Source organism: Lissotriton helveticus, chromosome 1_1 (assembly GCF_964261635.1).
Source record: "Lissotriton helveticus chromosome 1_1, aLisHel1.1, whole genome shotgun sequence".
Taxonomy (NCBI): Eukaryota; Metazoa; Chordata; class Amphibia; order Caudata; family Salamandridae; genus Lissotriton; species Lissotriton helveticus.
The window spans coordinates 995,204,613-995,230,980 of NC_136057.1; the positions used below are offsets into that span (position 1 = coordinate 995,204,613).

Sequence of the window (26,368 nt, forward strand, 5' to 3'; positions counted from 1 at the left end):
GTTCCTCAGCATACATTTTAAATCTCCATGTCGACGGTACCAGTACTCATTAGTACCACGCTGACATGCCATGAGATTAATCAGGTGAGAATCCAAAATACTGTCTTGCACATTGACTTTATCCATAAAGTCCCTTGCTGAGATATTTTGCATCTGTACACCACTTTTCAAGATGTGGTTCACTGCATATGACAGTCCAGACAGATCGCTTTCAAACAGTAGATGAAACAAATAGGGAATGCATTGACGAAACCTAGGATCTTCTGCATACAATCGTAAAGTCCGGTATTCAGAAGCAGGAATTTGATCAGGTCGCTCATCATATCTTCCTCCTTGACCTGTTGGAAATAGCTGTGGGAAACACCGAGCTTCCAAACTTTCCCCCCAAACACTAATGGGACTCCCTTTGGCTTGTTTCATTTGAAACAACTCAATAGCATTCCCCATGACTTCCTTGGAATGCAAAGGATGAACACTATAATGTTCATATATTTCTTCATTTTTAGAGGCTTCTACTTTCTCAATTTGTCCAGCACACAAATCTCTGTCCTCTTCTTCACTTACCTCCTCTTCTGCAACATATACATTCTTGTAGTACTTATTGTTTTTCATCAAATACAATGTTGCCTTTTTGACTTTCCTAACATCCACTAAATCTTGCCAGATTTTCTTACTCTTTGTCGGAACCCCATTAACTAAGATAACCAGAGGTTCCTCTTCCACTTTCTCTACTCCAATTGTATTAATGTTTTTCTTCAAATCTAGAGGCAAATAAACAACTCTTCCCTTTAATCCTCTCTGTAAATCTGATGGAGGCAATTTCCCTGTCTTTGGCTCCATTCGTACAATAGCCTGAAAGGGATGGACACTTTGAATCAAAATAGATTCATAAGTATGTAAATCCTTCAATTCAGAAGGAATGTCAACCAATTGCAGATTATTATGAACCGCTCTAGCAGGCATCTGGTTTTGATTTAATTTGTTACAACAATAAGTACACACACGTTGATCCGATCCCAAATCAAAACAATTTTCTACCATCAAGTATGTTGCGAAATCCTTCCATTCACTGTTATTTTCCCTTTCACTTTTTGCATATAAATCCACTAACTTAGTCTGATTCTTATAATAAGTGCGTCGACAACACACACAAGTGAAATTAGGCCTCTCACTTGATTTCAACTGAAACATGGCAATTTCCTTCTGAAAATTATCTGTACTGGAAACCTGTACACTCTATTCCACATTACCTTCTTCTTCTGGGTCAATTTCAACATTCTTCTCTTTACTTGCAAAGTAACAAAACTCAATTTGTTCCCAAATATTCTTCACATCTACTTCAGAACCATGCAAAAGAGCAGTGCATAATTGTTTAAGCATAATTGCTGGACTCTTAGCATAATACAACATTCTAACTAATTTCCTCACTTTATTATGATGCACTGCTAGCATCCTGAAATGATGAAAAACACTCTAGCATACTCTCCTGGAAAGACAAGCCAGTGTATGACCATGCAAACCTGTCACTTCTCTCACTCTGCAAGGATCTAATTCTTGCAACAACTTCATTTTCTGTTTTAAACTTTTCTTATTAAATGTCCGTACAAAATCACAAAGCAAATTGATGGAATCCTGTCGCACACTGCAAATACTACTACACTTCCAGGTGTACACTGGTCCCTTAGGACGTCTTCCTAAAACCTCATTACCTAACACCTCTTCTGCCTCTGTTGACACAAGTTTTTCTTTTTCAACCGGACAACCATCTTTCACCTCATATGCTCGACCACTGGTGTCAACTGCATGCACCAAATCATTATCCTGGAAATAACTCTCCTCATTAAAAAATGCCTCACAACTTGAACTATGCATCCATTCTCCTGAAAAAACTTCACAAAAATTACTACGATTAACTGTTCTCTTCCATCTACTATTTGTTTTGAAATCATAAATTACCTTGTTTAGTTTCCTAATTCTATTGATTATCAAAATAAATAACTTTCGCTTAATTTCGAATGCCTGATCAATAATTTTCTCAATGTTTCTCTGTCTCTTATAAAAAGCCACTTTCTGTTGACCTTTCTTAATATTTTTTAACAAATTGCCAATTATCCTGTTGCGGAACATTCGTCTACAAATGTCCCTAAACTGATTTTTCCTTCTACTACCATGCACAGAGTTATCTCCTGCTCTAGCAGTAACATTTTTGAGTGGCCTTTCCTTTCCGTTTAAATTGGCTCTCTTTTTCTGGACTAAAACATGTTCTGTACTGATATTTTTTTTTCTGGAAATGTAATTGAAAAACGTGCAATTTCTTTTGCTTATTTCACAATCACATCACTTGTGTTTCCTTTACTTAGGTATCTCATTGTGCAGATGTAGTCTAGCATATCAAAGAGTACGCAGAAGGTGAGCACTGTATGCAACAACTTTGACACTTACAGAAGATTCAGCTTCTCCATGCCCCCTACACAGTCCTAAATGTATACAGTTTAAACTGACGGTATCTTGTTGCAGATGAAGTGAGGCCTATCTTGCAACATGGTGCATCTTTTGCACCACTGCTGCGTCACAAAAGTGACGCAACAGCGGCGCAAAAGAGGCACACGGCCATCATAAATCTGCCCCTAACATTTTAAATGATTGATTCAGGATGACGATAAGGTGTGGCCTATCCAGAGGTTTGTTTGAGGTGAGGCCTACTCAGGGTTGCAGATGAAATTTAGGCTTGTTGAAGAGTACAGAGGAGATAATACATGTGCAGGCCTACCAATGAAGTGAGTCATGTCCACTGCACTCTTGAACAAAGGCCAGACCTCCTCTGTCTCCCTGGACAGGCCTAAACCTCATCTGCACAATGTGATTCGTAATGTTAGGAAACACAGGTGATATAATTGAAAAACGTGCACATATTTATGCTCAATTCACAATCACATCACCTGTGTTTCCTCAGCTTAGGTATCTCATTGTGCAGATGTAGTCTAGCATATCCAAGAGTACGCAGAAGATGAGGACTGTATGCAAGAGAGCAATGTATATTACTCACCTCCCTTGACACTTACAGAAGCCTCTGTTTCTCCATGCCTCCTACACAGTTCTAAATGTATATAATTATCATCATAGTGACTATGAAACTCTACCAGTACATATTGTGAAACCTAAATGTCATAAAGTAACGATTTTTTAACCAACAAACAAGTAAAATATTTTCCCAGATTGATGGTGAGAAGTGATATATTTATTTAAAGAAGCAGACACCTTTTTGTCATTGTCATAAATGTAAAAAGCATTCCTTTTCTTTATGAACCATTTTCATGTCATAATTTGAAAACACAGCACAACTCCTATGTACAAGTTCACCCTGTCAGTATTTAAATTTGCCAAGCACACATGGGGGCGTATTTACAAGGACCTTGCACCACGGGGAAATGACTTAAATTAAAATGGGGAAAATAACGTCAAAGTGACTCAAAGGCCTTGTAAATATGCCCCAAGCAGCCTATGAAACTCTAGCAGTACATATCAAGAAACCTAATTGACTTCAAGAAACGTTTTTAAACACATCAAGTAAACCAATTATTCACCCACATTCATGGGGAAGTGACTTAAAATGCCCTAACACACATGAAAGCGTATTTTTAAGGCCCTTGCACCATTTTTGCGTCACTTTTAACATGGCTATGTAACTCAAAGAAACAAAATCTAAATTTGCCAAGCACACATGGGGCGTATTTACAAGGACCTTGCACCACGGGGAAATGACTTAAATTAAAATGGGGAAAATAACGTCAAAGTGACTCAAAGGCCTTGTAAATATGCCCCAAGCAGCCTATGAAACTCTAGCAGTACATATCAAGAAACCTAATTGACTTCAAGAAACGTTTTTAAATACATCAAGTAAACAAATTATTTACCCAGATTCATGGGGAAGTCACTTAAAATGCCCTAACACACATGAAAGCGTATTTTTAAGGCCCTTGCACCATTTTTGCGTCACTTTTAACATGGCTATGTCACTGAAAGAAACAAAATCTATTTGTAAAACACTTGACACAAAGCAACATTTTAAATACACAACTTTCTTCATAATTTTCTCCCTAAAGCATACTATTCTCTATCTAAATTAAATACATCTTTTCTCACCTTAGCAAATACTTTTTGAGTTTCAAAACAGTCTCAGACACACACCAATTTTTCTTTAGCAGAGCAAAGGGTATGCACTCCAGAGGCTGCAACCAACAAAGGCACAGAAATGCTGTAATTCATCACACATATCTCTCATGTCACCCAATCAAAACTCTTCCCTCACTTTTTTCAAATCAACACCCTTCCCCCCTCTGCCCTTTCTGCCTTTTTTCCATAGCAACCACCTCCTGAAAGACCTGTCATGTTTACAAGTTCACACAACAATGTTTCAATTGAACTTTGAACTCTCAGTACACCTGCGTATCCAGTGCAATCTTTCATAAAATGATTTTTTTTCTTGACCATTCAAATTACATCTTTCAAAGAACTCATCCATGCACCCTAACTTTCTGTTTTCAGCAATCAAAATCCACCAATCACTGCTACTGAATCATTAGCACAGAAACTCCACAGTTTTTTTCATTACAAACTCCTACTGTTTCAACTGCCATTTCATTCCCACACTTCATCTGACTGCAGCAGAACCTCCTCTCACCATGTTTTCTGTCTGGATTGTTGGACATAGTTACATCCACTGGGCTCAAAGGTATGCTGATAACAGAAATTTACACAACCTCAATTTACAAAATGTGGAAATCAACTGGATTGGCCACAGAGGATTAAGATGTCACCAGTTGATACCATTGGTGAAAACCTTTTTGCATTTGCCAAAACCTGACCTGTTAATTGTGCACTGTGGAGGAAATGACTTGGACACTTTGACTGGGGTAGGTCTGGAAATGCTTTTAAAGGACACCTTTGAGCAATTGATGGCACTTTTTCCTCAAACTGCCTTGGTATATTCAAATATATGCCAAAGACAGAAATGGAGGTGGTCCAACCAATTTTGTTCACAAATTGAGAAATCGAGGAAGCATGTAAATAAGTCTGTTTCAGCTTACATGAGAGACCATGGAATGGGCTCCATCTACAACAATAACTTGCGTTACTACATGCAAGATATCTACAGAGGAGATGGAGTTCACTTCTCAGATGAAGGGAACAGAATTTTCATCCTGAATTTAAGACTATGTATTGGTACCTACTTATAAGTACCTAGAACTTACACAGAACCCAAAAGCTCTTTTCAGAGCTACCTTAACTATGATTACTCTTTAAAAATTTCAAATGTACCTTTTTTCACTAATTTTCACTTTTGTTCGCTTCCCGGTTCGCTACCCGGTTCGCGTACCGGCAGCTAACCTCGCAAAAAATTCAATTTTTTTTTCCCGACATATATGAGCCTCCTCAGCCACCCTTAGAAAACCTAGGGGGTCAGGATACGTCTTCCGTGCCCCCTTATACCCTTTTCCAACATTCTTTATCCTCCATCTTGTGTCTAAATTCATCCGAAACACAAGATGGCGGACTCCCGTTACGCTATCGGTTAGCTTCCCGGTCCGCGAACCGGGGCGCGCCTCTACCGCGAAAAAACAGATTTTTTTATTTTTTTTATTTTTTGCCCCGCGGGACCCTTTAATAGCCCCCTCATCAATCCTAGGGGGTCAGGAGGGGTCTACCTTGCCCCCTTTCATTAATTTCCCCCTTCGTTTTTCTTCACCTCTTGTCTCTCGATCCTACCGAGAGACAAGATGGCGGCCGCTCCGGACTGTTTAGAATGTTGACAGACACCGGAGAGCCAATCAGCCGAAGTTCCGTTACGCGTCAGGTACGCGAACCGGGGCGCTAACCAGAGCGCTGTTACAGATATATATATTTTTTTGAACGTTAATTTATCAAAATCCACTGGAGCACATATATTGAGACCTAGCAAAGGCACATCGGGCAAACAATATCTACAATTTTGCCAAGTTTCGTGAAAATCCATTCAGCCGTTCGAGCTAAAAGTGAGTCCAACCACCCTATGGAAAATTGCATGGGAAAAACGCGTTTTGGGACCCCCTTTTTTCTCGGCCCCCCCTTGACGAAACCCCCCCAAATTTTCAGGGGCTGCTCAGAAACCAAATGTTCCATTTTCCTGAAAATTTCAGCCAATTCCGTCCTCAATCGCCAAAGTTATTCGACATAGAATTTTCAAAAATCCCATAGGAAAAAAATCCTAACTATATATACCTACTGGCGACCGCCAGTAGGTAATATATATATATATATGTGTGTCTGTGTGTGTGTGTGTGTGTGTGTGTATATATATATATATATCTTACAAATGGACATGTCACACTGGTTTTTCTTGCGAGAAGGGGCTCAGCATTCCAATTCTCCAACCCTACATTTTGATCCCCTAAGTCTTTACTCTTGTAGTTTCTTGGCCACCTGTATTCAAGCCTTTGCATCACATGAAGCCATGGCTCTTTTGCATCCTTCTTGTAGCAATGAAGTAGTAGGGATTTACCTTGTTTTCATCCTCTGTTTTTAGTGATGTACCCATTCTTTGTGTAAAGATGCTTGTACTGCTGAAATTCTTGCCCTATTTATTTATTTATATTTATTTATAGTATTAAGGAAGTGTGCACTGGTGCTGGCGTGTCTGTGTGTGCGTTCTGCTACTGCCCATGTTGTACTTTTTCTGTGTATAAGTGAAATTTTCACAAAAGCTGACTATAGGAAATCTGTTATCTTTGTTAAGCTTCAGAAAGCCTTTCAGATATTGGGTTTGTAAAAGCGTATTTCTTTTTTTCTGGTGTTCTACACATTGACAAAGGTTGATTTATGTCTTTATATCCTGTTAGTTAATTGCAAGACTTCGTAAAATATCATGTTTTATAAAGTCTAGAAGGTTTCAGTCAAAGTAATGAAAATGGAATGTTACAAACATAATGCAGAGAGTTTTGATTATCTGGGGTTATAGTAGATGAAGCTAGCACAGAGTCCAGGTCTGTGGACTCTGTGCTAGCTCTGACCCTGATCGCAGGCAGGTTGCTCCCCACGCTGCTCCACGGTTCTGTCTGTCTTTGCCGGTCTTTCATTGGTTTTTCTACATTTGGTATTCCTGTGCCAATTTGGTTTTCCCCTTGTGCCTCTACTGTTTCCTTAATTTGTGCCATATTGCTGCTCCTCGCCCCCATTGTCCCTGTGCCCATTTGTTTTACTCTCTGTGCCTCAAACTGTTCTTTAATTTGTGCCATATTGCTGCTCCTTGCCCCCATTGTTCTTGTGCCTAATCTGCTTTTCTTTCTCTGTGCCTAAACTATTTACTTATTTTGTGCCTCATTGCCGCTCCTCGCCCATTTCCCGTCCCTGCGCCCCCCACTCCCATTCGCCACCCCGCTCCCGCCTCCCAGCTGCTCCTCCCTCCCACATCCCCTCATATGGAGGCCGCGCAGCGGGCGCGCCTAAGGCAAGCCCGTCTGCGCCCATCCGTGCCTGGACCGCGCCCAGCGCCAGGACCCCTGGCCCCCGCAAGCGCCACGACACGCGCATCGGCTACGACTCCAGCGCCCTCCACGCACTCAACGCCGAACTATCTCGCACCTGCTGCCTGGCCACTCCGAAGCGCACCCAAGGACCCTTCTCCTGCCGGAACTGCAGCTTCACCAGCGTCTGGCCTGCGAACCCACCTACCAAAGTATTTTTACATTTGTTTATTGGTATATTAGCAACATACAATCTTAAGACACGTTACAAGCAAATTCAGGACATTCGCATTACAACAATCGAGCATTGTGGGCGTTACAGTGTGATAAAACCTTACAACCCTCCATCCACCCGTACAACACCACAGACGCAGTCTAAGTGTGCATTCCGGGCACCATCACCTCTCTCGGCTTTAGAATCCTATTCTGTGTGTGGCGGATCATCCTCCCGCGTGTTCCCGGCGCCCAGTGTAGAGTGTGACTTTCCCTGTTCGCTCGCTCTCAGCGTGAGTCTGTTTTCAAGATACAGCGCCCAGTAGTTTTTAGGTCTATTGCGAGGTGGTAGAAATTCACTGTAATGTTCAGATTGTGTCCAGCAATATAACATATCGTTAGACCAGCGAGCAAGTGTGGGAGGAGCACCTCGCATCCAAGTGAGTGCTACGCACCTTTTTGCTACTACAAAAGCCATATCGACCAGACGGCGTGCAGCAGGGGGTACATCTCTAGAATATATTAATAGGGTCAGCAATGGAGATGGGGACAATGATAGATTAGTTACCCTATTTATTTCGCCATACACCGCACGCCAAAAGTCCGCTACTCTCGGGCACAACCAGGCCAGATGCATGAAATCGGCCATCGGAGCACTCCATCTTTCGCAACCCGTGTTTTCGCGCAAGCTGTATTTAAATAAGCGTTCCGGGGTATAATAGACCCTATTTAAAATGTAACAATCTATGTCTGCCATTAAGGGAAACCCTACGGACACTAGCACAGCAGTATTTCCATGTATCTTCTGGTAACTCAATATCTAAATCTGCCTGCCAAGCCAGTCGCGGCTTAGTGTAATCCGCCGACCTCTCAGCAAGAGTAATACGGTATAGGTTAGTGATCAGTTTGGTTGAAGTTTTGGCCTTTACTATATATTTATATGCCAGTACAGTTTGGGGTTCCGTCATTTCCTCACCTAGTAATTCTCTCAATGCATGACGAACTCTGTGAAATTGGAATCGCAGGAGCATCTGATTCCCGGCGCCTTCATTCGGGTTAAGATCTTCCCACTCGCAAGCTCTCTCGGACACAAAAAGGTCTCCCATAGTGATTACGTTCAATGCCGAGAGTGCTGCTGTCACAGGCCTTTCTCTACAGGGGGCAAGCCATGAACACCACTCCGTCCTTGCCTCCGGAGCATACAGCAACGAGCATGCCTGGGCGTCCATAAGGTGATGCCATGCATGCGTAACAACGTTCAATGAGTCCATAATGCCCGTGCGTCTATCTCTAGGCTGAGACAATAAGGCCGGCAGCCGTGTCGGAGCTGCCACCAATGACTCAATTCCCAGATGAGGAGCGTCAACGGGGCCATGTATCCAACCGTAAGCATGCACCCCTTGCGCTACCCGGTATTAAAGTTCGAAATCCGGGGCATTAAGTCCTCCATCCTCATATGTTCGAATAAGGATGTTCCAGGCAACCCTGGGCTGTTTCCCAGCCCATACTAACCGCAGTACTAATGTATGGAGCTGTCGAAAAAATGCGGTCAATACCACAATAGGAATGTTACTAAAAAAGAATAAAAAGCGAGGTAGCACTACCATTTTCAGCAACGAAATCCGCCCCATGAGAGACAGGGGCAGTGCTACCCATTTATCTATATCTTCCTCTAATTTGAGGCTGCCACCCCATAGTTTTCCCTAAGGACTATTTCCGAGTCCGTGTGCAATTGAATGCCCAGGTAGCGAACCGGATCAGTAGTCCACTGAATCGGGTATTCCGCATCCACTCTCTTCGTCGCGGGGGTGAGGGGGGAACATAATGGTTTTGCCCCAATTAACGTGTATCCCAGATAACGAGCTGAATAGGACTACTTCCCTAAGTACAGTCGCCAGATTATCCTCAGGATGTCTCACATACAGTAAGGTGTCGTCTGCATATGTAGACACGATTAATTTGTACCTAGAAAAACCAAGACCACGATGGCCATGGTACTCCCTCAGCGCACACGCCAATGGCTCCGCCACCAAGGCGTACAAGAGCGGTGATAGTGGGTATCCCTGGCGGGTGCCGTGCTCTATTGAAAAAGGTTCCGTTGTAAAAGAACCTATGCGCACACTGGCTACCGGGGCGGTGTACAACATGTCCAATAGCTGAATAAAGAGGTCCCCACACCCATATGTCGCAACACTAATCTGAGGAAAGGCCACTCTACCGAATCAAAGCCCTTTTCCATGTCCAAAAAGACGGCTACCGCTGGAACGTCCTGTCTTGTGTGCTGAAAGGCCGCAAACACAGTCCGGATGTTGTACGTCAAATTACGATTGGGGACAAAGCCCGCCTGTTCAGGGGCAACTAATTTTGGAATCAGCGGGCTGAGGCGGTTGGCTATTATCTTAGCAAATATCTTTGCATCTACATTAAGCAACGATATTGGCCTATAGGAGGCACAGTCGCCCAGGGGTTTTCCCTGTTTAAGGATAGCCACAATAATGGCGTCTCTCATCGTTGGAGGCATTTCTGCCGCCTCCGCCATCTCCTCTACGAGCGTTAACAATTTAGGGATCACGAGCTTCGAAAACATCTTATTGAATGAGGCTGGAAATCCATCACTACCAGGGGCGCTTCCAACTTTCATGGAAGACAACGCCCATATTACCTCCTCTCGCTCAAATGGTCTAACCATAAACTCTCGTTGCGTGTTATTCAGACCTGGCAGTTGAATGTGCGTCAAGTAATCTAAAATGCGTTCCTCCGAGGCCTGACCCCTTGAATCGTATAGCGCTGCATAAAAGTCCCTGAATTGTTTCGCTACCTGGTCCTCCGACAAAACCTCTCCCGAGTGTTCATCACTCATCGTAGGCATCGTAGCTCCCTGTCTACGTTGTTTCGCCTTACGCGCTAGAACTGCACCCGGGCGCTCGCCCTCCCCGTATGATCTAGCTATACCGTATTTCCCTAAGTGCTTAACTTCCAAGTCTCCCTCCTCGTGATATTCACGGAGCGTTTGAGCCAGTTCGCCAGTTATATCTACATCAGGATTAAGTAATCGCCTCGCTTCTATGTCTTTCAGCTTAGTTTCTAGTAAAGTGAGCCTAGCCCTGATCGACCTCAGAACCCCACCATGCTTAGGCGATTGCTATCCCGCGCATGTATGCCTTAAAAGCCTCCCACACCGTGAGGAAGGAGTCTACCGAGACCACATTGTTTCCAAAAAATTCTTCGGCAGCGGACGCCAGTTCTTCTCTGAATTCCTCTCTGGCAGAACACTCTGTGTCCGCCTCCCCCCCCTTCTGCTCCGAAGCCACCGGCATCATCTGCGGCGGACCCCAAAGCTAATCCCTCAACCCAACATTGTTCAACGTCTACATGGCACTGCTCGTCCACGTCGCACGACGGCACAACCTCAACATCATCTACGCCGACGACACCCAGCTGATCCTCTCCCTCACCAAGGACCCCCACACCGCCAAAAACCAACCGCCACAAAGGAATGAAGCCCGTCGCCGTCTGGATGAGGAACAGCCGACTGAAGCTTAACTAGGACAAGACAGAGGTCCTCATCCTCGGATCCACCCCCTCGGCCTGGGACGACTCCTGGTGGCCGACTGCACTAGGAACACCCCCAGCACCCACCGACCACGCACGCAACCTAGGGGTCATCCTCGACTTTACCGTCTCCATGACGAAGCAGGTCAACACGGTCTCCTCCTCCTGCTTCAACACCCTCCGCATTGCTTCGCAAGATCTTCAAGTGGATCCCCAACGAAACGAGAAGGATGGTCACCCAGGCCCTCATCAGCAGTAGACTGGACTACGGAAACGCACTCTACGCAGGAGCCCTGACCAAACTCCTGAAACGGCTCCAACGCATCCAGAACGCCTCCGCACGCCTGATCCTCGACATCCCCCGCCGCAGCCACATCACACCCCACCTGAGAGACCTGCATTGGCTCCCTGTCAACAAGAGGATAACCTTCAAACTCCTCACCCACGCACACAAGGCACTGCACAACACTGGACCAGCATACCTCAACGGCCGACTCAGCCTCTACACCACCAGCTCCGCTCCGCAGACCGCGCCCTTGCCACCGTCCCCCGCATCTGAAGAGTGACCGCCGGCGGCAGATCATTCTCCTACCTCGCCGCCAAGACATGGAACACCCTCCCCATCCGCTTACGGCAGACTGAAGACCTTCTGACCTTCAGAAGACTTCACAAATTGGGCCATTACCCCCAAATCTTCCCTTTGCCTGGGGGACAGAAAACACACTAGACACCAGGAAATAATAGAATGTGGTGGTGCTGGCCAGGACGCCCTAAAATTTCTAAGGGGACCCATGTGTACTGGTGTAAGTACATGTGGAAGGGCGCAGCAGAATCAAGTTTGATGTTCCCAATGTAAAAGTGGTATTTCTATGAGCACATATGCTCTATATTGTGGTGGTGAAATAACTGTGCATTCATGAAATGTGTTGGTTTGAGCATCTAAAGTCGGAAGATTGAGCCAAGAATAAAAGTCTTCAAAGTGATAGCCATCGTGGGCTTTAACTACAAAAATAAAATCACCACCTGCATTAGTAAGTCAAATATATAATAATAATGTGCATGAACAGCAGGTCTGCAATTAACTGTCACTGGTAGCGCCATATTGCAGGGATTCTATTTGGAATCTATGCATGGGATCACAGGACTTCTGAATGTAGATTCCGAGTCACCATACCACATCAATACCTATGGGTCCAAATCCTACTAGCTCATAGTACCTTACCTGCCTTCCTAACCTTCCCAGAGTAACAGGTACATTTGCAACCCAGAAAGACACAAGGAAAGTTTACAAAATGTATTGAAACATCATGAAGCAGCTGTGCTGCAATTAGAAAACATATGCGACTGAGCAAAGAAGGCAACATTAAAAGCAAACTGTATACAAAGAAAAGCTCTGCCATGGCATGGCGCATGATATATCTGCCAACGCCTATCCTCACTACGTGAGCGCAGTGATCTCTGGCTCAGAGATGGACCAAATTCCTTGCATTTGTAGTTAGTTGGACTGCATCTCATGTTTGGACCTTTACCTCTGCTAGAAATCCTCCTCTCTGTTTTCAAAAAGGCAAGTCTTCGCTTATATGATAAGAAGTGCCCTTTTGGAAAACAGCAGCTCCACCTTTGTATGTCTAAATTTTAGATTATACGCCTGACTAACCACAGAAAAACTGGGCACTGTATTGTTTGACCTTGTGCGTTCAGGCTGATTCTCAGGAAGAAGTACTAAATAACAAAACATAGACAGCATATTTCTAAAATAATATCATGGTACAAAAGCAGATGTGTTATTTTGTATTGTTTGCAAAACAAAGCTGCCTACAATGTGCAGTGATGCTACAATCGGACAGAACTAAGTGGGCCCCAAAGGGAACTTCTACACTTTCTGCTTCCTCCTCCCATAACCTTAAGTCAAAGAAGTCTTTTCTGACCCTGGGGAGCAGACTGGAGTATTTATCCAAATCATCCCTCCTCAGGGGGTGAGAAAGCACACAAGGTTTTTTTTCTTAATAGAATGGATTGGGGACCAACCCATCCTAGCTTAAGGCCACATCGGACCTCTGGAGACCAAACAGTCTTCCTGTCCCCTTGTGCCCCCAATCTATGATCCCCAGGGGGGCAGAAAGCTCATATACTTTCTCGCACAGCACATTTGTCCATTTTCCCCAAAATATAACCACCAAATAATTTCCACATTTTGGTTATTTCCTCAGTTACTTCCAAAGGAATCCACAGCCCATATGTTTGGACTTTCCTAACATATAAGAAAACAAGATGCAAATTGTACCTTGATATCTTCTGTGTTGTAAAAAGTTAGGAAGGCCTCAGCACAAACTTCCCCTGATACAAAAAAGGCTGAAAATGGGGATGTGGGAGCCTCCCTGTGTAAAGGATTTAAGTTCATGTGAGCCAGTGGTCTTGGCACTGGGGTGTGCCTCCCTGGGGCCCGTGGATGTGTTCCCAGGGGGTCGTAACTGGGTCTGCATTTACATGTAAATGAAGATAGCCTGGAAGCACAAAAGGGGCATCTCTAGGCTGTCTTCATGTACATGCAGCATTTAAAGTCCATAAAAAATGTGCAGATGGTACTACTGAGTGGCATGGGGCAGGGTCTGTGAGCGTGTGAGACAAGATCAAAGACCATGGCTAAAATTAACAAAGAAATCCGCATTTTATTGTTTATAAAAATCTTTGGGTAACTGCATTTAAAAACACGCACACACCTCAAATGAAAAATAAATGCAACTTAAACTAATCAAAGGGAAATATAATCTTTACCTTATGAAACCTCAGTTAGCTAATGTGATCACTGCAGATGTCTTTGTTTGTGACCAGTAATAATAATAATAATAATAATAATAATCCACGTTTGTAAAGCACAAACAATCACCCGTTAGGGTCTCTAGGCGCTGGGGGCCTTCGGGAAGATTAAGCAAGCTATTGCCCAGAGTCACATGGTGCTGGCTAATTTTGTCCACCATTAGCGTGGAAGGGTATACTCAGATGTGAGTCCCTTGCTCATTGCACCATCAGGATTCAAGCAAGCCGGGCCGACGACGGCTGAAATGCCAGAACCCGGTCCCCGGAAGCTTGTTTCCTTCCCAGTATAAGAATTGGCTTGGTAGTTTGGTTTGCCCTGTTCCCATCATGCACTGGGACAGGAACAGACTAATTTGCATGTAGCCAGGTTCTGAGCTGGGATGGTGCAGTGAGCTAAAAAATGGTGATGGATCAAGCCCTGATCTTTGGACTGGGTAAGAGTGGTCTGCTTAATTCAGACACTCTGTTCATCACCACCCCCCTATTCTGAATCATTTTGTCCACCATTACCGTGGAAGGGTATACTCAGATGTGAGTCCCTTGCTCATTGCACCATCAGGATTCAAGCAAGCCGGGCCGACGACGGCTGAAATGCCAGAAACCGGTCCCCGGAAGCTTGTTTCCTTCCCAGTATAAGAATTGGCTTGGTAGTTTGGTTTGCCCTGTTCCCATCATGCACTGAGACAGGAACAGACTAATTTGCATGTAGCCAGGTTCTGAGCTGGGATGGTGCAGTGAGCTAAAAAACGGTGATGGATCAAGCCCTGATCTTTGGACTGGGTAAGAGTGGTCTGCTTAATTCAGACACTCTGTTCATCACCACCCCCCTATTCTGAATCATTTTGTCCACCATTAGCGTGGAAGGGTATACTCAGATGTGAGTCCCTTGCTCATTGCACCATCAGGATTCAAGCAAGCCGGGCCGACGACTGCTGAAATGCCAGAAACCGGTCCCCGGAAGCTTGTTTCCTTCCCAGTATAAGAATTGGCTTGGTAGTTTGGTTTGCCCTGTTCCCATCATGCACTGGGATAGGAACAGACTAATTTGCATGTAGCCAGGTTCTGAGCTGGGATGGTGCAGTGAGCTAAAAAACGGTGATGGATCAAGCCCTGATCTTTGGACTGGGTAAGAGTGGTCTGCTTAATTCAGACACTCTGTTCATCACCACCCCCCTATTCTGAATCATTTTGTCCACCATTAGCGTGGAAGGGTATACTCAGATGTGAGTCCCTTGCTCATTGCACCATCAGGATTCAAGCAAGCCGGGCCGACGACGGCTGAATTGCCAGAAACCGGTCCCCGGAAGCTTGTTTCCTTCCCAGTATAAGAATTGGCTTGGTAGTTTGGTTTGCCCTGTTCCATCATGCACTGGGACAGGAACAGACTAATTTGCATGTAGCCAGGTTCTGAGCTGGGATGGTGCAGTGAGCTAAAAAACGGTGATGGATCAAGCCCTGATCTTTGGACTGGGTAAGAGTGGTCTGCTTAATTCAGACACTCTGTTCATCACCACCCCCCTATTCTGAATCATTTTGTCCACCATTAGCGTGGAAGGGTATACTCAGATGTGAGTCCCTTGCTCATTGCACCATCAGGATTCAAGCAAGCCGGGTCGACGACGGCTGAAATGCCAGAAACCGGTCCCCGGAAGCTTGTTTCCTTCCCAGTATAAGAATTGGCTTGGTAGTTTGGTTTGCCCTGTTCCCATCATGCACTGGGACAGGAACAGACTAATTTGCATGTAGCCAGGTTCTGAGCTGGGATGGTGCAGTGAGCTAAAAAACGGTGATGGATCAAGCCCTGATCTTTGGACTGGGTAAGAGTGGTCTGCTTAATTCAGACACTCTGTTCATAACCACCCCCCTATTCTGAATTGGCTAATTTGCCTCCGGCACTGGGGATCGAACTGTGATCCCCAGATTCGGGAGGCAGTCGCCCTGGCTGCGGCGCCACACCTCTTCCCAGTGAGTTACAGAATTGAATCCCGATTTGTGCTTTGAGGAATAGTGACTTGTTTATAGTACTACTAGGTCCCAATCTGTAATATAAAGCACTGTGACTGGCATTATTTCAAAACTGTATAACACTGTATAAAACAAGATGCTGCAAAATACTGTTTAAAACAAGTGCTTTAAAAACGTACATATTAGCAATAAGAATTCAGACTATATCTTGTGTAAAAATGTTTATATGTGTCCATTAAAAGGGAGCATGCACTCCTTATAATGGACACATACATTACCTCTCAAAAAGAAGGAATGTTTGTCACTATGAGGTTGGGTGACTCCATTGATTAAAACCTACACTGGCTCCAACCATTGCACACATTTACATTTCTTTCAGGTAGCGCGCACCTTGGTGGGAAGGCATGTTTCTTCTGTACTCTACTATCTGTTTCGCAATAAGGTTGCCTCCCCCACCCTCTGTGAGTGGGCACGGGCCCCAGTTATAGCAGCCTTACTATGAAAAAGACCATGTGATGGACATTTTCCTTGCCAGCATTAAGGCCCAGGTCACCATTGTTGTGCATGGGACAGGGCCCAGCAACAAGGAGGGAGAGGGAGGGGGCTAAATGTGCCTTTTTGTTATTTTTCACACAAAGCAGCAGAAAGCCTGCTTTGGGCACCTGGCCTAGAAGTAATGACCCTGCTGAGTAGGCAGAGTAGACAACCTGCTTTGCAGAGTTGTAGGTCTCATTGGTGGCGCAGCTGTATTAGAGGCCCAGGGCATACTTCCTGCACCCGTGTTTCTTTGAGCCTTGAAGCAATGGCACAAAGGAGGTGGAAAAGGAAGCAGATGAGAAAGTTTGATTTGGGCATCAGAGAGATGAGAGGGGTGATAAAAGATGGGAGGGAGAGGGATGGTGTGAGGTGGGAGCCCATGTTGTTAACAAAGGTCAGGGGCGACTGCAACGCAACAGCTATCATTATTGAAATAGGTGCAGTGACGCAATTGCCCAGGGGCCCACTTCATCACAATTATGAATGTTTTACAAAAAAAAAGTGGCTGTGGGGCTCATTTTCCGTGTTACCATTAGGGCAGATGGCATCCTCTGTTCAAAAAAATGGGGGAAGCATGCAGTAGCTCATTTTCTTTCCGAAAGAGACTGGACTTGTTTTGAGATTGAAGTGATGGTCAGACATGGTGGGGAAGGAGTGAAAGAAGAGGAGATAGCCTGCTTCTCAGCCCGGCAATCATCATTAGTGCAGCAGGTGGAGTTCATTGGGCCCACAGCACCGCAATTATTGGGAGTAGTGTTTTTGGTAAATTCTGTTCTTATTTGATCCTTTTGCTTTTTTTTTTTTTTTTACAAGTCCCACATTCAGTGTGGATTACGAGCTACAGAAAAGCACCCCTGAATTGATCTCATGATCCCCACCCCTTGCAATCATCTGTCCCTCTCCTCCTCTCCAAATCCTTGCCATATAGTTTTGGGGACGGGCCCAACTTCCAAATATTTTGCTTAGGGTCGTCTCAGAGCAAACAAGCTTGAAGACCTCTGATGTAAGCTATTGCCAATCCAATTAGTGCCCCAGTACCTGGTTTACCTTGCTGAACTCTTCTCTCTCCTGCTGCCAGGTCTTGGACACTTGATTTCCTGTATCCTCATCAATGGTGCCCAGTACTTCAAACGCATCAGTGATTCTGGCATCAAGAAAATGTGCCGAAACATCTTTGTGCTGCAGCAGAACCTCACCAACATCACCATGTCCCGGGAAGCCGATCTGGACTTTGCAAGGTAGCGATGAACATGATGGATTCAATATTCATTATTGTTTCTTTAACCATTTAACAATCATTAATTAGTATATTAATATAAATTAATATAATCTAGGTTTTTTTTCATATATGGCTGGTATAATGCAACATTTTTGAAAGAATCTATCATACATATTGATAACGGAATAAAGCTGAAATTGTACTTGTAAGTCAGTAGGAAAGTTAAGTCTGTGTCATGACAATGTTAAAACACTATCTTGCACAGTGGTAACAATGAAATGTTGCGAAAGACAATCCACAAAACGTCATTAACAAAACAGCAAAAACTGTCAGGATTCTTGATTTTTGTGAAAAGAAGGACACAATTTTTTGTATGCGTACAAAGAAGGCGTAATGTGTGCAGGAGTTGGTAGTTTTAAAGCGCCTATGTGGTTGAACGCTAGAAACTGCCAGATGGAAACAAGTAATAAGTGCAAGAGGTGAAAATCTCAACAAGCATTTGCAATGCAATAGGTCTCGCATAAGGAAAGTTTGAGCTATTGGTATTGTAAATTACACATTTATTATTACGTGTTGGTTTTGAAAATAGCGAAATTAATAGCTTTGTCATTTACAATGCCTATAGTTATAACTTTCGCAAATGTGACACCTATAGCATTTGTAATACAATATGTGTTGTATTTACGTGACTTAGATGTATTAATATTACAAATAACAATGGCTTTTTTAATAATTAATACTTAAATATTATTGTTATTGTTATTTATAATGGGCTTTCCAATTTTGCCCTCACACTCCGGGTGAGAAAAAAACTGAACTCTGCAGCAGTTCCACCCTCCACTGCCTTTGATGTAACTACAAAGAGACTTGTTATAGTACCTTCACAGTCTCATCATTTTATAATTGAAGCATTTCCAATATTCTATTCAAAGAAGCCACATTTGTTGCCTATTTATCTTATGCAACTAATACCCATTGACAAAGCCATTAGTCCAGGCTTATTGTAGGTGTAATGATACCTGTATTATATGTCTGGATGCAATGACAGAGCAGCACAATACCAGTAGAGTGGTAAACTATGCTAAGCATAGATTTTTAGCTTAGGTGTTTCTAATCTACGACCTGCATTATATCGAACACGCCTCTTTGATACCCGCCCCCCAGTTTTTTCATCCCACTTAAAGCTCTGTCAATAGGGAAATGTCACATAAGCAAACTGAGAACTTGACAACTATGTTCTTTTATAGACCATGTTTTCCTGTTATTTAGGTCAGTTATATGAACCGCAATGCCTTTGCACTGTTACTCCCAGAATGCACTGGATTGTAACACGACATCCTTGGTGACCATCCGCTCCATGTCTCCCCTTAGAAATAAATACCCTCCATCCATTGGTCCAAAATACCCGTAGTTTGTAGTTCAGTGAAAAAATATTTATTGACATAAAATAAACTTTAAAACTAACCCTGTAATACAGTTAAAACCTGGGAGCGGCCCATTCATTTGAATTTTATGTCTGAAATATGCACGGTCCGTGCCTGGTCACCACTTTTCAAAAGTGAAAACCTAACAATTGCTAACTTTATCTCGAAAATGGGCTTTGCAAATGAGACCTGCCTGGCCGGTCAGGGCAGCTCGTGGTATTTTGGAAGGGGTGACGAGCAGGGGGTTGGGGTGATGAGGCAAACGAGGGAAGGAAGACGTGTTGACAAAGGTTAAAAGAGCGCATGTGATCAGAGGAGGAAGATCAGGTTGAGCAGGAAGAAAGCGTAGATGAGAATTTGAGGCGGGGGGCAGAAGGAACAACACCATGGAAGAAGGACGGGATTTAGAGCCATAAAAGTAGTCATCATTGCCAGATTCCGTGGGGATATAGACAAACGTGGAAGGAAGGAAGGTTGACCTTATAGTGGGATGAGCATATTGTTTGCTCAAGTAAAAGAAACAAAGTTAACCTGGGTTCAGCTTCAGCACGATACCTCTGCTAGTCGTGGGATATCGACTCTGCGAGTTAGTGAGAGCGCCTCTCATTACATACTATAACCTATTTGATTGGGTGCTAACGCGTCCTTATTCCAGCCCAATGCCACTGCAAACACGCTTCTTCCCCTCAAATTCTCAAAACACACATTTACAAAAATAATTCATCTCACTGTTATGACTTAATCAAAACCCCTAAAAGTGTTTCTGAATTCCAAGTGTATATAGTGTATTGTCGATGTTTTGCAGCTTACCCAGCAGGGTAGCTGCATTGGCTGAAGCCCAAGAGGCTGCCTTTCTTACAATACTGCCAGGGGAGGATGAGCCATTTCAGTAACCTACATTTATCAGCAGCATTTGACACCTGGGCAGCGATGGCATTCCGTCAGACTAGTTCCACAAGGTGACCACGGTGTCGCATTCCTCTCTTCATCGGCTCGGTTCCCATTTAAAAGATGCCAACTAAAAAGTCACTCTTGGCAATTTCCCCTCAGACACATCCACGAACCATGGCACCAGAGATCCTTCACGATTGTGCCCATTCCACAGCCTGCCCTCAGGTGCAGGTATACATTTTCATACCCTTTGCAGGCAAACAAAATTCTGCTATAAAGCTAACACGTAGATCAGCAAGCAGAATCATTTCCTCTTCTACTTATTTGGATGAATACAGATAAAACTTATGTTTGCACATCTCAAAGAAAGAACTTCATATTGCTGTACACCGAGTAGCTTTAAACTAATAAACACAGTCGTCCACCTCTTAAAGTCAATGATAATCAGGTCACTCAACTAAACAAATCGCTCTCACTGAAAAAACAAGATAAATCCAGTGATTTTCATGAGGCTTTCACATTTTAAGATTAGTCCAAATAGTAAAAAGTTGCCTGCCCGATTGGTTGTCTTTGCATTGTACAACGCTCAAATGGTGACATGGTTGGCTATGCTAGTACTTTTTATGATAATCCCTCGGTCAGAAGCAACAGATTTCATAAAACACGGTTACATAACTGCGATATAGGAGGATGAGAATAGAAAATAGCTCTTAAACTGATAAAATAAATAACAGTTTTTACGGGTAGTTAACAAAGGGCTCTATGTCTAGTGGGTGATAGGCAGATGAGAAGAAGAGGAAGTACCACTGAAAAGCAGCATGGAGATTGAAGAACAGAAACTAAAGTAAGTGCCAGCAGTAGAGTGAGACTAGTGCAGGCTCAAAAAAAGAAGGGCAGAGCGTACAGCGAGAGGAGTAGAAGCAGAGTCCCAAAAAAAAAGCAATCGGGGACATGGAGCAAAAAGAGAAAAGAACTCGAGCTAGCACCATCATAGAAATGGTGCATGGAGGAAAAATAACTGTGGGGTTGAGAACTAAGTGACACCTGTAGAACACCAATCAGAGAGAAAATAGCGGGGAGAAGTGGGCTTATGCCATGAAAAATTCTGGAAAGAAAGTCCTTCTTGGTATGTTGACATGCTCGCTGGCAAAAGATGCCTTGGACATGGGGAACTGCCAGTGAGCAATACACTCTGTTCAGACGAGCTTTGAAGACACCGCTCTAAATCAAAGTCCATGAAGAAAGGAAAAACTACTTTAAATATCAATTCCACACAATGGCACGGATTTGAGATCACTGATAAATACATTTCACAACGCACTGCTCAAGGGGTACGAACATGACAGAGATAACAGAAGTGTACTTTGAAACAAAGAAGGCACTCGAAGCTCACCAATGCAGAAAAAGAGACTAACACCCCAGCAAGTTTATTTTTTCAGAGGTAACAGAAACAAGACACAATGCCAAAACAGTAGAAACATGTTTTATATCATGTTTTTGCTCTGCAGAAAGAAATAGCCGTTCCACATAGCTATCTCTCTCCTAATGAGCAAATAGACCAAGACTTGGTTATTCTCACAAACAAGGATCGCCTTCCCAGTGCCTGCTAAACTTTTCAAATGCCAGCCTATGCTCGCACTTCCAAACCCTCAAAGCCACACAGCTTTCCTTCTCTTAGTGACATAAACTGCATGTTTGGTAATATAATGTAAATCTATATCTGAAAAAGCGTCCAGTGAAATCATGAAAGCTTGTACATCTCTGGGGAAATGACATACCTTTGCAAACAAGCTCTTGGCATTGCTGTGATTAGGGGGGAGGAGAAAAGCGGCTCGGGAGCAAATGGTAACGAGCGCGTGAATGGGAAGAGCGGCCGTGGGAGGGGAGTGCGAAGTGCAGGCGGGGGCGGGGAGCGGATCCTTTGAAGTGTGTGTGGCTTTCATGTGGTGATGCGAGGCTGGCGGATAGAAGCGCATGCACGGAACACATGCACTTTTGGAAATCCGCATTTTTTGAGAACTTAGTTTAGCTCTTAGTTTAACCCCAATAGTCTCGTCCTATCCATTCCTTGCGGAATGGGATAGGCGAGACCTAAAAAGGGGGCTTTGGTGTCAGTTCCTCTCATTGTTCAGTCCGAACAGCTCTGGACAGCCCCCATCCGCGCATTAGCAGTGGCCTCAGGGTCAGAAAGTAAGGCTGAGTTTAGTCGAATGTGTCCCAGCTAACAGAGTACCCTTAAAAAAAATTATCATCCAGTAACTATTGAGCCACCTGTTACATTCGTTGCTTCCAGATGGTAGAAATCTGGAACACCTAAAGCTCCCTGCTCAGCCCATAATTGCAATATCTTATGTGGTGTTCGGTCCTCCCAACCCCTTTAAATTCCATTTCTCGAACAAGGGCGGGCTGTAAAGGAATGTTGTATGGGAATGTGAATGGGCAGCATTACCAGAAAATAGCATGGGAATGGATGTATATGTGTGCGGAAGCAAAGCTGTAGAATAGTATTGATGGAAATTAAAAGGTCAGATGAAAGTTGCACTTTCAAACCAGACCTAAACATCCACGGAGATTAATGACTGCCATCCATTCTCCCATCTGTTTGGCTGTGAGAGAAAACACCATAAATTATCATGGTATCTAAGACACTTTAATAGCATTACAGTGTCACGTCTATGCCCCTGAATGATCAAGCTCAGGCAGTTGGATAAATAAACAAAATGATCATAGCTGTGTGTAGGGCAAACACTTTTTTGTGGAAGCACAACACGTCTGCCTATTCAAAACATGTACTCCTGACCTCCAGCGTGTGGGTGGAGCCAAAGCCCGTCTCTGGCGATGACATATAATTGTCTGCGACAGCTGTGCTGTCAAGTCCGTCCATAGCAAACATTGGCAAACCCAATAGGTCTCGTCTTTGGGACCTTAAAATTGATTAGCCAGAGCTATCAGCTATGCCAGTGCCTTTAAGCTATGTTGTAGAGCATTATGGCTGCTGTGCAGTATGTTAAAAAGTTATAATAAAAAAGTGTTATAAGCAATTTTATTACCTTCTGTATAACCAAGAAGGCATTATGTACAATTGAACGATCTTTGCAATTCTGCCAACTTCTTCCTGCCTGTGCTTGTATGGTGATTTGATTTACATGTTATAGAGCGCAACGTTTGCCCGAAGGTGTCTTTGCACCAAGCTTCTGCCTGAAAGCTGAGACTGTCCATCGCCTATATCTGTAGGGAAATTGTAAATAACCAAGACTTAGGATGTTTTCTGAAAATCTGCAGGTTGGGCAGAGCTCTCAAATGCAAAGGCAGAGGTTAGAGTTGAAATGAACAAAACTTCTACCTTAACAGGTAGCTTTCTGAATTTTTGAAATCACCACTTTTTTGGGCCAAGGCTGATTGTAGGATTCCTATAGCAGCATGTCAAGTAAATTTTCTCGTGATAGAGTCCGGACCTGTGAGATTTAGAGCTGTATGTGCTGTGCAAAGTGCCTTAAATGCTACTCTCTTTTTAATGAGGAGCCAATGTAATTCCTCTATTGCTTTCAAGACTGGTTCAGACTGTCTGATGTTCCTAAGGAGTTGTACAACTACATTCTGCAGTCTTTAGAGTTTTTTTAAGATGCCTTTCTGCACACTGGAATAAAGGGCGTTATAATAGTCCAATCTCGATAGGGCCAAGGAAGTATGAAAGCAAAAATCTTCTTCAAAGTTTTTGAAATGAAGAAGCAGGAAGACGTGGTCTGATCTGCAAGGTAAGTTTAGAATCAAAAATGATTCCCATGTTCTTTACTTTTAATACTGGGGTAGAGAGACGGTCGAGGGTCTGCGGCCACCAGGAGTTGTCCCAAAATGAAGTGTCCCTTCCAAAACGAAGCAGCTGCGTATTTTCGAAGTTTAGCTTAAGGCAGTGGGAGCTCATCCAGTTTACTACCTCTCTCATACAGTCATTAAAACGAGAGGCCACCTCCGCCATGTCACTAGAGATAGATACCACTATTTGGGTATCATCCGCGTAGGAGATTGTTGAAAAGCCAAAAGGCCTTATCAAATTCGCAAGTGGAGCCACGTAGTTATTAAATAACGTAGGACTAAATTAGAACGGTTGTGGGACCCCACAATGTAATGGGAAAGGCTTAGAGATTAAGTCTCCTAAAGAGACTGATTGCTCCCTTTCATTAGGAAGGTGCAGTGCAGACTGAGATCTGATCCGCCAATTCTTTTCGGTCAACCATTGTTTCAGAACTGAATGACTCACTGTGTCAAAAGCTGCAGATAGGTCCAAAAGGACCACGCTGCCTTGCCATCTTTATCCATGATGTCCCTAAATTCTTCAGTAGATACAACCAGAGCAGATTCGGTGCTGTGTAATAGCTTAAAGCGACTCTGGGCTCTATCCAAGATATTAATTGGGTCTAAATATTAATTGAAAGCAATATTTAACCCCTTTGCTGCGGGGTGTTCCCCCCCCCCCCCCCCCCCCGCTGTGCAGGGGGAGGGGGGCCACACGCAGCGCCGCTGTACTTGTGACGAGCTCAGCTCGTCATGAGGCACGGTGCAGCTGCACTCAACCACACCCGTTTTTCGAACGTTCAGCACAGCAGGGTAATTATCCCCGCGTGCAACGTTCCAACGGCCGTGAGGAGCTCAGCTCGTCATGAGTACAGCTGCACTGTGCCTCATGACGAGCTAAGCTCGTCATGAGCATAGAAAAGGTTAAATGCATGAAGCTGCGAAATCGGCCAGTTCTTTTTTTTCATTTGGATTTAAGGTAGGTTTTTTGATGAGTGGGAACAATGGATGCCTTTTTCCACTCAATAGGAAAACTCCTTGCCTTAATGATGTTGTTTAACAGCATGGCCAATGGGTCAGCAATACATTCTGCTATTTCATGAAGCACCTTCGGAGGGCACTGGCCTATTGGAGCTCCAAATTCAGTACGCTTTATCAGTTCGACCAGTCGCTCCGTCGTAAGAGATGGAAAGTTGCATAAGGCCAGGTGCGTGATGTCTGATTGACTATCCACTAAGGGTGGGAAGGTGGCATTCCACCTTACTTTAAAGTCCCTATATACTATTTCGACTTTGCTTTGAAAACATTCAGCTAAGTTGTCGCATAGCTGTTGGGTGGGGGTTAAAGTAACTGCAGCATAAGGGCTCGCAAGCATTTGTACCATCTGGAACGTATGTATATTATAGATTTTTGTTTGTTATGGGGGGGCATAAACAAGGATGGGGGCCGGGAAATATTACCTGAATTTCAACACAAGCAGCGTACGGACACTAGGGGAGAATCAACAGATGCCTGATCCCGAGGGCAGTGCTGAGTGATGCTGAGGTGGTGATATGCTGGTGCTCAGGTGATGCTAAATGATACTCAGATGGTGCAGAGTGATGCTGAGGTGGTGGTGTGCTGGTTCAGAGGTGAGGCTTGCTCAGGTGATGCTGGGTGGTGCTGAGTGATTCAGAGGTGGTGCTGAGTCATGATGAAGTGGTGGTGCTGAGATGAGGTGATGCTGCACTGATGCGGACGTGGTGCTGCATTGATGCTGAATTGCTATTTAGGTGGGGCTGTGCTTGTGCTGAAATGGGGTGAGGCTGTGCTGATGGTGCTGTACTGATGCAGAGATGGTGTTGTTCTGAGGTGGTGCTGCGCTGATACTGAGGTGGTAGTTTGCTGTTGCTGATGTGGTGCTGAGCTGATGTTGAGCGATACTGAGATGGTGGTGTGCTTGTGCAGAGGTGCTGCTCAGGTGGTGAGTGGGACTGAGGTGGTGCTGAGGGATGCTTTGGTGGTGCTGTGCTGGTGCTCAGGTTGTGCTGAGTTGGTGCTGTGCTAATGCTGAGGTGCTGTGCTGGTACTGAGTAATGCTGTGGTGGTGGTAAGTCATGCTGAGGTGCTGATGCTGCGCTGGTGCTCAGGTGGTGCTGAGGTGGGGCTGAACTGGTGGTGGTGCACTGATGAAGGGGTGATGCTGAGGTGGTGCTGCACTGGTGCTGAGGTGGTGGTGCACCAGTGCTGAGGTGGTGGTGCGCTGCAGTGGTGGTGCACTGATGTGGAGGAGGTGCAGTGCTCAAGCTGAAGTGGTGCTACACTGATGCTGAAGTGGTGCTACACTGATGCTATACTGGTGCCGAGTGATACTGGGATGGTGCTGAGTGATGCTTTGGTGGTACTCAGGTGGTGTGCTGGCGCTCATGTGGTGCTGAGTTGGTGCTAGGCTGATGCTGCACTGGTGCTGAAGTGGTGCT

General features: G+C 44.3%; 1 protein-coding gene across 1 annotated transcript in view; it reads left to right on the top strand.

Moving 5' to 3' along the window:
- EXOC4 (exocyst complex component 4) overlaps positions 1–26,368 on the top strand; it is a 1,743,085-nt gene that overhangs the window by 1,549,520 nt on the left and 167,197 nt on the right. Inside the window, exon 17 of the mRNA XM_078677470.1 lies at positions 17,662–17,821. Within this exon, the coding sequence (XP_078533596.1) occupies positions 17,662–17,821 (160 nt within the window). The remainder of the gene's footprint in view (positions 1–17,661; positions 17,822–26,368) is intronic.